This window comes from Amblyraja radiata, chromosome 39, assembly GCF_010909765.2.
Source record: "Amblyraja radiata isolate CabotCenter1 chromosome 39, sAmbRad1.1.pri, whole genome shotgun sequence".
NCBI classification, from domain to species: domain Eukaryota; kingdom Metazoa; phylum Chordata; class Chondrichthyes; order Rajiformes; family Rajidae; genus Amblyraja; species Amblyraja radiata.
Window position 1 is genome coordinate 14,894,648 of NC_045994.1, and position 16,245 is coordinate 14,910,892.

General features: G+C 41.5%; 1 protein-coding gene across 3 annotated transcripts in view; it reads right to left on the reverse strand.

Annotated features, from left to right (window-relative positions):
• The window catches only part of anxa4 (annexin A4), a 40,308-nt gene that overhangs the window by 15,099 nt on the left and 8,964 nt on the right, over positions 1 to 16,245 (reverse strand). For 2 of the 3 annotated variants that reach the window (XM_033014080.1, XM_033014081.1), the window contains exons 2-6: positions 15,302 to 15,348; positions 11,575 to 11,662; positions 8,170 to 8,264; positions 5,562 to 5,675; positions 1,332 to 1,422 (exon numbers count right to left, since the gene is read on the reverse strand). In XM_033014080.1, coding sequence (XP_032869971.1) covers positions 1,332 to 1,422; positions 5,562 to 5,675; positions 8,170 to 8,264; positions 11,575 to 11,662; positions 15,302 to 15,310 — 397 coding nt within the window. In that variant the 5' untranslated portion in view covers positions 15,311 to 15,348. Of the gene's footprint in view, positions 1 to 1,331; positions 1,423 to 5,561; positions 5,676 to 8,169; positions 8,265 to 11,574; positions 11,663 to 15,301; positions 15,352 to 16,245 lie in introns of all 3 variants that reach the window. The other variant, XM_033014079.1, reaches the window with a different exon arrangement.

Genomic DNA, 16,245 nt, shown 5'->3' on the forward strand with positions numbered 1-16,245 from the left:
TTATACTGCTAACCACCAACTCTCAATACGACTCCTTGCGAAAAAGGAGGGAGAACATAATACAGCCAGATATTCAAGCACCCAAAACTGAAAGTGATGCCCCCTGCTGTAACGCCTGCTGCAAGGCAGGAGAGGCAACTGAGAGAGAATAGGTAGGTGGTGGAATGGAAAAGCAGATAGTGATAGCCTAGTGTTTTCCAGGCACAGAACATAGACTTGTTTCCTTAGATTGGTGGCTGGGACCCTGACCTGCTGTAAACCCGTCAACTTGGAGAGGCATTTCCTTTGTGAACTTGCTCTTTCTCTATTCTTGTCTCTGCCCTTTTCAAATGCATTATTAAACAAGTATTGATATAATTTGTTTCCTAATGCACTTAAAAAACAAATTCTTCTGTTAACTCTCAGTCTGAAACATAGCATATTCCTTTTCTCCAGAGATGCTGCCTGATCCCTGCAGAATATCAAATAATATGGAGATTGTTCTACCAAAGAAGGGGCTTTGTTTCACCTTATCAAGTTGCAACCGAGAACGCAGAGCTGAAAGGAGGAGGAATGCGGGCAATTTGTCAAAGCAAAGGCGAATTTGTCTCAACAGAGATTGGAGCTGAATGGATGAGGAGTGTGGGAGAGATGAAAAACAGCAATTAGTTTTCATAAAAGTATATATACCCTGCATGATACAAGTCCTACCTGATGTGAACTGCTCGACTGAGGGCAAGTGCCGAGGCTTGGGCTGGGGAGGCTTTGGTGAAGAAACTGAACAAAGCGTGACAGAAAGGGAAGGCAAGGTATTTTTAAACGTCCATCTTGGTGCAGTCGGGATTGCAGTTAGGGCATGCTGTGCCCCTCATACAGCAAGTGGGAGACCCAGGAATGTTCCAGTGTTACTGGTGACTATATGACGGAAACATGTCCACCTGCAGCTCCTGACGGACCACTAGAAGGAACAGACTCTGGGATGATTGAACACCATAGATAGGGGTTTTAGCGTGGATCAGGCAGAGATGTAATTAGGGCCATAGGGAAATCTTTAATGTTAAGAATGAACATTTGTCACAGATTTCTGTTAATAAATAAATATTATACTAAGATTTTCCATTAATTTATTTTGAGATTTGTTCCTTCTTTAAAAACTCGTGCATCAGTTGCAATATATTTTATTTGCATCGTTGTTGTACTTGAGTGAAAGAGTGGTATAAAAATGCAAGTTGTCCAACAATTAAATTCAGTGGATATGCCTTCAATTACAGCTCAACCCCAGTTGTGTGGTTTTAACAGGAGACAGTTTAAAACTACATTTTAGGAGCATTTTTACATGGAAAATATTGTACCTTTCTTATAAGTGGTGACAATCTGCTGGATTTCACGATTATCCCGTGAGGCCAAAATTTCAATTATACAACCTTCATCGGTACCAGCACCCTATGGATAAACACAGTAAGCCACATGTCAATTATATTCAAAATATTGATAGCGCAACGGTTATATTAAATGAATTAATCAAATCCTATAATCATTTCCACGTTGAAATATGGAAGCAATTAAATAAGCATCTGTAAAACTAAATTGTTGCGTTGTGATTTAACATTCCTTGCACAATTAATAATTTCTGGAATATGCCAACTGTTGTTTGATTGATTGTGGCAGTCATTCAGTCCAAAATGCAACACACAACAGTGTGAAGGGCAAGTTCCTTGACTTCTGCTATCGTCATCTAGATTGATGAAGAATCGTTTCCAAAAAGTGAAAGCTAGCCCAGATATGATTAAGGAAAAAAAGGGTTTAGATCCCAAGATTTATTTGCACGACTTTGTCATGGAAGAGACTGTATCATTTGCAAATAAAGATTTGCATTTATATATGTTTGTCCATGTGTAATATAGAACTTTATAAAGAATGGAATACCTTTGAGGTATAGTTACTGTCGGTTATAGGAGAATGCATCATCTAATCTGTGCAAAGAAAGTTACCACAGAACAGCAATATATAATTAAAGATAAAAAAAGTCTGAATTAGAGATAAATGTAAACTGGAAGAATGAAAAACACCTTTGATCTTCAAAATAGTTATCCATCTGTGAGGATCCAGGTCTTGGTTTAGTCTAACCTCAAAGATAGCAAGCACCTCTGACAAAACAACACTCCCTCAGCAACACACTGCAATGTTACTTTGAATTTGTGTTTGAAGTGAGGCTCAAATCCTCAACTCGGGTGAAATTGCTGCCAGTTGATTCACAACAAACATTTTGGATTAGTTTAAATCATTGTATGAAATAAAACAGAATTAAAGAAGATGGCAAATCTCAGTTTATGGTGGGTTCTATTAATGGTACATTATTGAACCAATTGACAGAGGCTTAATTATTTTTTTTTTAAATCATTCAAGACAGAAAAAATGTATAAAATTCTTGAATCTATCTTTGCATGTTGACCTGACAATATGAATATGTGACTGACCGCAAGTTTGACACAGTGTACGTCATTCACATTTCAGTAATGTTTAACCAGAGACACTTGTACCTGGTGTCAAGATAAAGGGAGGTATCAAAGTTGAAACTCTTATCACTGAGTAAATAGTAACAATGAGGAAGAATTGGAGGACAAATACCAAAACGCACATCTTTTTAAAGGTTACCGACTGTTTTTGCCAGATGGAATAAAGACCCAAATAACAATGAGATTGATTCATGACCAGAAAGAATCTTTGATAAAACTAAAGTCAATTAACTTCTGATAAGAGTCATGGAGTACAAGGATAATTAACAATTTATTTCCCCCCCGCCCTTCCCCAGTTCCGAAGAAAAGACACTGACCAGAACGTTGGCCAATTTATCTTTCCACAGATGAGTTCTACCACAATTTCTGTCTTTGTTTCAGAACCCAGCATGTGCAGTTTTTTATTTTCCCTATAATCAAATATGATTGGTAAAAGGGGACCATGAAGTAGATTCGGTTCCTCTGGTCTGGCACCTCATTCATGGACTAAACACGTTACAAAATCTCTGCACTGCCAGAGCAATCTACTCCCTTACTTCCAGTAGCATCCTAGGATACTCCTGGTTGCACTCTAGATTTATCCACTTGATTCTAGCAGCCTGCACTTAACTGATGTGCATTGCATCTGATTATTCACATCTGGGAGCGAGTGACCATCAACCATTGGGGATTTCTGATCAGAAGGGGTCACCCTCTAAGCATGGTCACTGTGGCTCCATTTCACAATTCTCAAATACACTGATCTTTGTTCCCCTTTCCACAGACTGCAGGTGGGGTGGAAGATTGCAACCTTCACGTGGTCCGCCCTGTTTCGACTAATGCAATCAACTAATGCACAATCAAATAGAACAAGTTGTCCTACAACTTCAGGCTGGGCACGCCACATGCAAGAAGAAGAAGAAGACCAATTTTGCTAGCCCTTGCTGTCTCCTCCCCTTCCTTAACCCTCTAGCTGTCTCCTCCCACCCTCCCATCTGCCCGCGGGCTCCTCCCCCTCCTCCCCTTTTCCTTCTTTCTCCCACCCCCCATCAGTCTGAAGAAGGGTTTCGGCCCGAAACGTCGCCTATTTCCTTCGCTCCATAGATGCTGCTGCACCCGCTGAGTTTCCCCAGCAATTTTGTGTACCTAAGAAGAAGAAGACTGCAGGTCTTTGTCTCGGGATCAGTAACTTGTTTGAACAGAAATGCTCACTGTCTTTGGTGTGAAATCAGATGATACAAAAACCTGCTGTGGAACCAATTAGGCAGCACGGTGGCATAGTGGTGGAGCTACTGCCTTACATCTCCAGAGACCCAGGTTCAATCCTGACTGCAGGTGCTTGTCTGTACATTCTCTCCATGACCTGCGTGGGTTTTCTCCAAAATCTTCTGTTTCCTCCCACACTCCAAAGACAGGTTTATAAGTTAATTGGCTTGGTATATAAATGTAAAAGTGTGTGAGTGCATGTGTTCATTTGCGGGGATCATTGGATGTTGCGGACTTGGTGGGCCATAGGGCCCGTTTCCACACTATTTCTAAACTAAACTAAGTTACTTCTCCCAAACAATCACTTTTGTAGCAGTACTTTGTGCCAAGCACAAAATAAATCAAGGAAATGGTAGACAGGCAAGGCTATGAATATAACAGGCAAATCCACGAAGAGAGGACATCTCAAGTCAAGGACTCTGGTCCGAAAACATTGATTACCAGTGGATGTGTAATGATAATTACTTATTTAAGACCCAGATGGCTATCTAATGACTCGGTATAAATTGTGTACTAACAGCAGAGAGAAGCAGAGCCAGCTGGGGGAAAGCAGCCAAGGTTGTTAATATTTGAATTTTCTTTTGTGCAAGCACTTTATCCAAATAGAACAAATAATGGAATGAGGCCAAGTCTGCATCATGTTCCTGTTCCAGTACAACAGAAGCTGACAGTGAAGTAGTTAGAGGTGCTTGGTCATTATGTAGGATTAGCTTGGACAAATTTACACCTTTCATGCCATCAGGATCAATATTGTAGACCAAGGGTCTCAACTTCCCATTATGTAGGAAGGAATGACATACGCTGGTTTAAATTGAAGATAAACCTGGAGTAACAGCGGGACAGGCAGCATCTCTGGTGAGAAGGAATGGGTGACGTTTCGGGTCGAGACCCTTCAGACCCGAGTTTAAGTTCAGAGTCTGAAGAGGGTCTCGACCCGAAACGTCACCCCTTCCTTCTCTCCAGAGATAGATTGCCCATTTCTCCCCAGAGATTCAGCCTGAGTTCCTCCAGCAGCTCCCCCTTTATTTCCCCCTTAATATTTTCCCTATTTTACAATAATAAATCAACACCGAGCCATGATGCAAACTTCTGTGAGAAATTACTTCACAGGATTTGTAATAATTGGAACAATTTTGTCCTTTGAAAATTTGTCGACAATACCCGTTAGGATGAGCGGACTTGTTTCCACTTGCCCAGAGGCTAGCACACAATAACTGAAGCTGAAAAAGAAAGTTTTCATTGCAGCTCAGACCGTAGTGTTTCATGAAAAAAAGGTGAAACAACGGTTCCAATGTAGACTACGCTGAAACTATCACAAAGGAAAATTTCAAACTGATACACTGCTTTCAGTGGAATGTATTAATTTATAAATCAAGGGATTCATCACCAGTGTCAGTATCTGTATTTTTGTCAGTATCTTCTCCCCTCTACCATCAGGCAAAAGGTATAGAAGTGTGAACACACACCACCAGATTTGGGAAGAGTTTCTTCCCAGCTGTTATCAGGCAACGGACTTATCCTGCCACAACCAAAGAGCAGTGCTGAACTACTATCTACCTCTGAAGACCCTCGGACTATCCTTGAGTGGACTTTGCACTGAACGTTTGTCCTTTATCACATATCCATACACTGTGAATGGAATTATTGTAATCATGTATTGTCTTTCTGTTGACCGGTTAACACACAAGAAAAGTTTTTCCATATACCTCGGTACACGTGACAATAAACTAAACTGAAACTGCTTTATCTGCACACACCCACCCATCTCTACCAAGCTATTCAAATCTTTATATGGAGCTAGAATCCACAACAGTACCAGACCTTGATTGCATTCTTCAGTTCATGTACGTCATACAGGACAGAAGTCTTCAACATTCCGAGAATCACCTGCTCAAGCTTCCCAGATATTTCAGACTTCAGGTCACTGATCAAGTCCTAGATAAACATGCAAGGGGGAGTGGGAAAGAACCAAAAAGATAGTTGTTAGTTATCTTGTCCTCTTGAACAGGACAATTTATTCAACATTTTAATTGGTAAACCTATCCCATCAGGGCAAGTTCAGTTACATTTACCATTTGATATTTTTAAAAACTAGGATGGTCAGGTGAGAGCAATTGGTAACTAGATAATCTTTGAGATGTTCCCTGGCAGCAGAGTACAAGATGTCCTAGTACAATACAAACGCTACATTTTCTCAGGATTCGGTAAGGGCTGCCCTCAAGTTCATTGTGCAACTTTCCCGGCCATACAAATAAAATAGACACAAATCAACTTCCCACATCAATGCCCTCCTGAAAATATCCTCAAAGTAACCTTAAATGCAGTTCCCAAGCAAACGGAAGGGAAAGATCTTTATTAACAAATAAGTATTTTCTGCAAAATGGTTGGCTCACTAATAGTTAGTCCACCGCCTTTCGTCCACCGCCTTTCACCCATCGCCCAGGATTACCTTACAGATCTATTTGGTGGCCAGGATTCACCAGTTGGAAATGTCACAGAACGCCATCCTGTACCCGACTGAGTAAGGTACTTCTCTTGCTACTTCTGAGACCAGGTTTCGGCCACTAAGCTGAGAACATATTACCAATGGTCCAGTGACCATGACTGGTGAGCATGTCATTTAAAAACATGTAGGTTTACGAATTAAATCAGGAATCACTGTACCCCTGGTGCCATGTGGTAGTGAGGATAGGAACATGAAGATAGGTGGAGGAGCTGGTGCATGGGGCAGGGATTCAGAGTTTAGGACCATTTGGATCTCTTGTAGAACAGAGATGACCTGCATAAGAGGGATGGGTTGCACCTGAACTGGAGGGGAACCAATATCCTGGCAGGCAGGTTTGCTGGTGCTACACGGGTGGATCTAAACTAGATTGGCAAGGGTGTGGGATCCAATGAAGGACTGAGGTAGATGAGAGGCTGGAATATGCAAAGAGTATGCAAAGTGATGAACAAATGTTTAGTGGACAGGATAGGCAGGCACTCTACTAGAATTCTACTGCTCTAATAGAAATGGAAAATAGAAGTGAGATTTTTATGTACATGCAATAGAGCAGTTGGGTTTCAGATTAACATCTTGGTGAAAGATCGAAGAGTACAGCACAGGAACAGGCCTTTCAACCCACAAGGTTGCGATTCAACAGGTTACCAAATTAAACTGATCTCACCTATCTTGACGTGATCCATATCCCTCTATTCCCAGCTGCATTTCCATATGCTTATCCAAAAGCCTCTAAAATGCCACTATACTATCTGCCTCTACCTTCGCCCTTAAATAATCCTACTGCATACATCTTCATTAAACATCCCCACCCCACCCTCCTCTCTGCCGTTGGATATTTCCACCCTGTGGAAAAAGGTTCTGACCATCTCGGAAGATGGTCGTTTGTCAGTGCAGTACTTCCCTAATAGACATTCATATGTCAGTCTATATTTTATTTCGATGTTCTGGCCTTTGCCTCGGACCTCCTGGCAAAGATTAAAGTGCGTACCACTAAATTACAACAGTTCAAGCAGAAATGGCACAAGCTTTCAATGTTGTTGTTCAAAGGAAGAGAGAAGGAAAAATACATTTATTTGCCACATTCAGGAAAAGGGTCCATATAATTATTTTTAAAAGCCAATACTCCATGGAACAACAGGAACAAAATTCATATTCTATTTAATCCATCCAGTCGCTCTTGGTGTTCACTAGATGTCTTAATTAATACTGCACAGTTGAAATAAGCACACAGATCAATATACTCTGTATGTTGGTTGAATGTCAGCCAGCCAAGATTGAAATTCATTATGGGTTGAAAGGAACTGCAGATGCTGGTTTAAACCCAAGACGGACACACAATGTTGGAGTAACTCAGCGGAACAGGCAGCATCTCTGGAGAAAAGGAATGGGTGACGTTTCAGGTTGAGACCCTTCTTCAGACTGAGAGTCAGGGGAAAGGAAAACGAGCGATAAAGACAGTGATGTAGAGGATATAGAACAAATGGGAGAAAGATACGCAAAAAAGTAATGATAAAGGAAACAGGCCATTGTTAGCTCTGAGATAATGAGATGCTGGTGTGACTTGGGTGGGGGAAGGATGGAGAGAGAAGGATTGCAGGGGTTGCTTGAAGTTTGAGAAATCAATATTAATACCATTGGGTTGTAAGCTGCCCAAGCGAAATACGAGATGCTACTCCAATTTGAATTTAGCATCACTGACAATGGAGGAGGCCTAGGACAGAAAGGTAATTGTGTGAATGGGAAGTGGAATTAAAGTGTTTGGCAATTTATTATATCCAGCAAACCAGTTTCCTGGCAACTATCTCCTCCAACGTCAGCAGTGGATTAAAGTGATCAAAATTAACATTGGCTATTAGTGCATTTCATGGTACTTTCTGCATCATATACATCTTAATCACATATGGGGATACAGTGGTGAATACATACCTTGCCAAAGGCAGTCTTGAAGTCCTGTTTGATCCGCTGTCTCTGGGCTATAGTTCTTTTAGCCAATACATCAATGATCGCATCTTCATCAGTACCTACACAATGGCAAATGAAAATTAAGCGACTTCAATTTTATGGTCTAAAGAGCATAAAATTAAATCCTGTGTTTGGAAACAAAACTAGAAAGAAAGTGAGTTAGTTCCAAATGAGTTAGTTGAAGGCAGAATGTAGCAGACCAGATAGTCCAAGGTGAATGGAATATAGAATAATATAGCACAACACAGGAACAGGTCCTTCAACCCATCACGTCTGTGCTGACTATGATGCCGGACAAAGTAATCCCATCTGCCTACACATGGGCTATACCCCCCTTTTCTGTGCCTGTTTATATATCTCTATCATGCCTCGTACTGCCATCTCCCTTAGCAACATGCTCCAGGCACCTTCCATTCAGTGTGAGAAAAAGTTTGCCCTAAACATTTTCTTTAAACTTTCCCCATCACATGTTAGATCTATGCTTTCTAGTATTTGACATTTCCCATCCTGGGAAAAAGACTCAATAACAATTTTATATACACTTCCAACCGGTCACCTCCAAATCTCCAGAGAAAACAATCCAAGATCGTCCAACCTTCATGTTCTACCAGATTCAGGAACAGCTTCTTCCCCACTGTTAGCAGATTACTCAATGGTTCTCCCATAAGATAGGGTGTATGATCTTCCAACATATCTCATTGCAGACCTTGCACTTTATTTCTATGTAACTGTAATGCTGTAAAATTATTTTCTGCACTGAGATTTCTCTCTTTGCACTATCTGTTGTCCTTGTGCATGGCTTAATTGCACTTGCGTACTATAGTACGATTTGACTTGATCGGATAGCATTCAAACAAAGCTTTTCACTATATCTCGGTAACATACAATAATAAACCAACACCATTACTCTCCCATCTGGGCGATATCGTGGCAAATCTATTCTGTATCCTCTCCAAAGTTTCCTCATCTTTCCAGTGGTGGGGCAACCAGAACTTCACACAACACTCCAAATATGTGCTGGCTAAAGTTTTAAACAGAAGCCAAGTTACTTCCTGACTTGATACCCATTGCCCCAACTAACAAAGGCAAGCATGCTGTGACATTACCACCTTTATTGCCAGTTGTACAGAACATCTAGAGCATAATGGCAGGCCATTTAGCCGACCTTGTACGTGTTGTCATACAAGCCAATAAACAAGCAGAAAACAATGCAAGTAGTCTAAAGTCAGACAGTGTTCATGAAAACAATCCTTCAGGTCAACAATCAACTTCTTTGACTAATTTGAGGTCTGTTGGCGTTCTGATGAATTGCCATTAATCTGAAGTGTCAAACATTTTTCTCTCTGCAGCTGTTCCCCGAACTCGTGAATATGATCAGATTACTATTATCTGCAGGAATTTGCTGTCTGCAAATCTCCCCTTTTAATCATGACAAACCAACCATTGCAGACAAATCATGACTACATGAATCCATTCCCCTCCACTCATGCTGCCTGGCATGCCGTGTTCCTCCAGCATCTGCAGTCTATTGGGTCTCTTTTATTCCTTCTTTTTCACCGAGCTATGCTTATCCAGCTTCTCTGTAATGTGCGATAAGCTTGCTGAAGTAATCTGCAAGAATATTCACAAGCAGAGGACGGGTGGGGAGATATGGTCAACACATGGGTGGCACGGCAGTAGAGCTACTGCCTTACAGTGCTAGAGACCAGCGTTCGATCCAGACTACAGGTGCTGTCTGTACAGAGTTTGTACGTTCTTCCTGTGACCTGCTGGGGTTTACTCCTAGATCTTCGGTTTCCTCCCACATTCCAAAGACGTACAGGTTTGTAGGTTAATTGGCTTGGTTATAAATGTAAAATTGTCACCAGTGTGTGTAGGATAGTGTTAATATTCAGGCCAAAGGGCCTGTTTTTGCACTGTATTTCTAAACTAAACTTTTCTATCCTCCCATTGCAGTCAGCAATATTACACAGGAATGCATGTGGGCAGTGAACAGGAACAGGACTGGCATCTGTGAGGCTCTTTTTTCCCCCCAGAGAATACCCTTCTAGGTACAATATCCGTGCCTGGATTAAATAATGATTATTGGAGCAAGAACAATTTAGGGATGGATGGTCTGTGTGATGCCTTTAATTAAATAATAACAAAGTCAAGTTGTTGGTATTTACCACATGCACACTCAGCACATCCAGTTTACCCCAGAAATCTCATGATTGAAAATTAAGTCAACACATAACTGCTCCTCATTCTGAGAGTTAATTTGCCTTTTAAATGCAGGTTCAAAATACTTCAATGCCGTGACATAGAGTACTACAGAAAATGAAAGTCTGGGGCGTTATATTTAATACATAAGTAGAGGGCTTGCTCGTAAACTGCAAATGAATAGCCTTTGCAACAAGTCATCATGATTTCTATTTCTATGTCCTTGCCACAACATAGTTGGCAGAAAAATATTTCTATGGATATTTATAGTATCCTGCAAGTGCTCACACACACTTGATATCCATTTGATCTCAGAAAGTAGCGACTGCTGCCAAGATAGTTTTGTTTTGGTACCCCAGCCTCAATTTGTATTTGTGATATTAGTTAGTGACTTGCTAGGCAAGTTCTGAAGTCAGAATGATGCCAGTGCCATACAGATTAAACGGTTTTCAGCGTCTGGACTTTTATTTCCATCCGCATTGAAGATTAAAAGGGGGAAATAACTGTGATGATCAAGATGATTAAGTCTTCATTGGGTAGATAGAAAGAAACTATGTCAATAGACAATAGGTGCAGGTGTAGGCCATTTGGCCCTTCGAGCCAGCACCGCCATTCAATCATGGCTGATCATCCCCAATCAGTACCCCGTTCCTGCCTTCTCCCCATATCCCCTGACTCCGCTATCCTTAAGAGCCGTATCTAGCTCTCTTGAAAGTATCCAGAGGGTCATCAGTATCTCAGTTTAGTTTATTGTCACGTGTTCCGAGGTTCAGTGAAAAGCTTTTGTTGCATGCTAACCAGTCAGCAGAAAGACAATACATTACAATCGATCCATTTACAGTGTATAGAGATACATGGTAAGAGAATCAACGCACTTGTGTGGAGTGCCAAGAACTATGTGGCATAATGTTAGACCCAAATTAGCTCGGTGGATTAGAGATGTCAATGGGGAATATTTCTTCACTCAGAATGTAGTGGAAATCAAGAACTTCCAATAAATAAATGTCATGCTTCGACGGTCAGCATTTCAAAGCAAAGACATTTCTATTGGAGATAGGATGAAGATGAAGGTAGAGAGAGGAGCAGTAGAATTTAGTAAAAGCAGTGATTTTTGCTCTTCGCTGGCTCTCAAGAGTTTCTACAAATAAACCTTGTTGACCGACATACCGAAACCCTTCATTGCTTTTCTTAACTTTGCGGCATCTTCCTGGGGATCGAACCCAGCAAATTCACTGACTGTTCCTCGTCGACCAACCTGTAGAAAAAACAAAGTCCGTTGAAAATAATTTAATAAGGGTTAATGTGCGTGGTATTATTTTCTGGTGTGGTTCTCTACCCTATTCTCAGCTTTCCATTTGAAGATACATTTCCAAATATCAAGCATGTTCCCCAAACTTACCAACACAAATGCTACCTTTTGATTTAGAAAACTATTTCTAAAGTGTACTGAAACTGTACTGAACCATTCCAAAGTGCATCACAGAACCACATCAAGAAAGGGCAGGATAGATGATGAAAATTGTACTGAAGAGAGAGGAAAGTTACTGCAGAGAAGTGGGAGGTATTACATTTTGGGAAGTCAAAACAGGGTGGGACATTCATAGTGAAAAGTAGGGCCTTGAGAAGTGTTGTAGAGCAGAGGGATCAAAGAGTATAGGTACATAGTTCCCCGAAAGTGGTGTCACAGTAGATAGGGTGGTAAAGAAGGTACACAAAAATGCTGGAGAAACTCAGCAGGTGCAGCAGCATCTATGGAGAGAAGGAGATAGGCAACGTTTCGGGCCGAAACCCTTCTTCAGACATTGGAGTCAGGAGGCAGAGTCCAGATGTTGCAGCGTTATGTTACAGTTGTACAAGACATTGGTGAGGCTGCAGTTGGAGTACTGTGTTCAGTTTTGGTCACCCTGCCAAAATTAAGCTGGAAAGAGTGCCAAGAAGATTTATGAGGATGTTGCTCGAGGTCCTGACGTATAGTATATGGAACGGTTCACCAGGCTAAGACTTTATTCCCCGAAGTGCAGAAGGTTGAGCGGTAACGTACGACTTGGTAACTCTAAGTCATAAGAGTCATACAGCCTTGAATCAGGCCCTTCAGCCCCACATTTATACATCCCGTTGCCTTAGCAGGGCAACGAATATCATCAAGGACAGCTCCCATCCTGCGTTTGGACTGTTCGACCTGCTGCCCTCTGGAAGGCGCTATAGCTGCATCAAAACTAGGACAAATAGACTCAGGAACAGTTGTTTTCCGAAAGTCATAACTACTCTTAACTCACACATGCACTGACTTCACAGCCCAACACCCGGACTTCCATCTACTCCATCCACGTACTGAAATTTGGAACTGTAATATGTATTGTAATTGTAATTTTTAATATTTTTTAAATCATTTTTAATATTTTAATATAACTTTAAAAATCTGCCTAAGAATACTACCTATTCATCCTTCACCATTTTGCCTTTATAGATATGTATATAGCGCCGCAGAATTGTGCACCTATCCCCCCCCCCTTGTTTTGTTTTCTGTTTCTTGTTTCTTGTACTAAATTATATGTATGCACTGAGTATGAGATGCTTTTAATCTCATTGTACATGTATAGTGACAATAAATGGCATATCTATCTATCTATCTATCTATCTATCTATCTATCTATCTATCTATATCTATCTACATCCATGTCAACCAATGCCCCATCAAAACTAGTCCCACCTGCCAGTGTTTTGCCCATATATCTTTCTAAACTGTCCTAGCTATGTACCTGTCCAAATGTCTTAAGTGCTCTTATAGTACCTGTCTCAACTACCATGTCCAGCAGCTTATTCCATATACCCACCACCCTTTCGATGAAATAGTTGCCCTTTAGGATCCTATTAATTCTTTCTCCTCTCACCATAAATCTAAGCCCTTTGGTTCTTGACTCCCCTGCCCTGGGTAAAAAATTCTGCGTGTTCACCCTATCTATTCCCCTCAGGATTTTGTACACCTCTAAAAACCATTCAATTCATTCCTGGGTTAGGGCTCGGTATGTAGAGGAACAAACCACAGTAGTACGGAAAACATAATTTCCCTGCAACAAACGAGTGTGTCCTACTTCATTTAGAGCTATAATAAAATGATTCCCAAGACATTTCAGCATGATAAAGCTGCCTAAGCCACCAAGATCGTCTCAGTTTACAGTGCAAAATACTGTGTAATCCTTCCATCCACCTCACTAAGTCTGTGCAAACTGCTGTGTCTTTATCCTTATCCTGTAAGGAAGACAAAAACAAACTACTAGAGAAGCATGTGCAAGGGTTGTAGGCTTGTTATTTTTTTCTACAAAACAGCGCAGTTTGTGGAAATGACAATTAACTGAATGATACAGCTCGAGGTAAAACTAACGCCACTAACAGAAATTCCACCTTCCACTCTTCACATCATAAGTATAAAGCTGTCCTCTGAAATAAAAAGAAAGCCCGTTTGTCTCCCAGGGACTGCTATAAATAGTGTTACCAACACACCAGATTGTGTCTCTACCCGAAACATCACCCATTTCTTCTCTCCAGAGAAGCTGCCTGACCCACTGAGGTTTTTTTTTTGTAAAACAGCATCTGCAGTTCCTTGCCTCTCTAGATAAAGGAGGATGGATTCCTGCAGCTATTATTTACAGACAAATTTTTTCTCGTTCCATTTACAAATCGAGAACTTCAAGTTTCAAGGTAGAAATATAACCAGGTCAAACCACATCACAAAGAGGAAGGAACATGTGTGGGAAAGAACTGCAGGTGCTGGTTTAAATCAAAAGTAGACACAAAATGCTGGAGTTTGTCAGTGGGACAGGCAGCATCTCTGGAGAGAAGGAACGGGTGACGTTTCGGGTAGAGACCCTTCTTCAGGTCTGAAGCAAGGTCTTGACCCGAGACGTCACTCGTTCCTTCCCTCCAGGTATGCTGCCTGTCCCGCTGAGTTACTCCAGCATTTTGTGTCTACCTTCACAAAGAGGAACTCCAGGTAAGGTCGGAGGTAGAAAACTAACAAGACAGTGGATTCCCACCACATGCCTGAAGCACTCCCAAACAGCTGGACAATTGGGGAAATACATTTCATTGCACAAAACGAGACAGCACACTGGTGCAGTGGTAGAGTTGCTGCCTTTCAGCACCGGAGAACTGGGTTCGAGCCCGACTACGGGTACTGCCTGTACAGAGTTTGTACGTTCTCCCTGTGATCGCGTGCGTTCCCTCCGGGTGCACTGGTTTCCTTCCACATCCCAAAGACGTGCAGGTTTATAGGTTAATTGGCTTCGGTAATATTGTAAATTGTCCCTAGTGTGCTGGATAGGGCTAGTGTATGGAGTGATCGCGGGTCACAGTGGACTCAGTGAGCCAAAGGGCCCGTTTCCATGCTCAATCTATAACGTCTCAAAAAAAAATTAACACGTTAAAAGAAACAAGCAAAAATATATATATATTTTTTTTTTTTTTTTTTTTTAATAAAGTGTGCAATCTTCGCAGATCCATTAATGCATAATCCTTTCTAAATAGAAGGATAAGTTTCATTCCCCAACCGACAAACCTTTAACACGCAATCATTAATGCTCAGCTGTGGACCATTGATCTACTTTCCTGAACATTTGCACAGTTATCTCATCAATAAAGAGTTGACAGCAAACCAAGGCTGGAGCCGAGCACCAACCAGCACAAGTGTTTGAACAATGGATTTTCCAGCTGATAACATAATACAACATGCCAAACATGTGATTAGACTAACCGGTAGGAAATCAAGTCATTGAAGCCCTTCACAGTCTTATTGATCTCAATCAATACTGTTAAGTCTAATCCTTTTTCGTTTACAAGGAGACAATGCGCAAATGAAATGGGGGAAGCAAGGGTGGTGAGATATCCGCATACTTACAGCTGCCATGACAACACGAGTTCTTGAGATGGAGAAAATGGAGAAACCTGCTGGGGAAGACAAAGAATAGCTATGTGAAGATCCTGTAGTGAAGTGCAAGTATTAGAAAAAAAAATCTTTGCTCAGAGATTATTCAGTAACGACTGTGGACTGTTGGTTGAGAATGGGGCAGCACCAGGTCACAGACTTCACTAAATAAACTCATTGTTCATAACTGCCAGCTGTTGCTTAATAGACAGTACGTAGCTCCAAGGGTAGAAGGTTACAAGTTCAAGTTCCACCTCACAGATTTGGGCACAAACATATCAGATATTTCAGATAGCACATTTCAATGGACAATAGACAATAGGTGCAGGAGTAGGCAATTTGGCCCTTCGAGCCAGCACCGCCATTCAATGTGATCATGGCTAATCATCCCCAATCAGTACCCCGTTCCTGCCTTCTCCACATATCCCCTGACTCCACTATCTTTAAGAGCCCTATCTAGCTCTCTTGAAAGTATCCAGAGAACCTGCCTCCACCGCCCTCCGAGGCAGAGAATTCCACAGACTCACAACTCTCTGTGAAAAAAAGTGTTTCCTCGTCTCCGTTCTAAATGGCTTACCCCTATTCTTAAACTGTGGCCCCTGGTTCTGGACTCCACCAACATGTTTCCTGCCTCTAGTGTGTCCAAACCCTTAACAGTCTTATATGTTTCAATAAGATACCCTCTCATCCTTCTAAACTCCAGAGTGTACAAGACCATTTCAGATCAGAGGTTAATACAAAGAAGTACAAACCATTTATTTTACCCATGTTCTCTTTGTAAGGAGCTAAAATCAAGGGAGGGATATAGGTGAAAGGGGACAGGGGGAGGTGTAGGGGGCAGGGGGGGGGGGGGAGAGTGGGATGTTGGGAGAGGTCACAGGAAAAAGAGGGATAGGGAAGGTGTACTTCAAATTGGA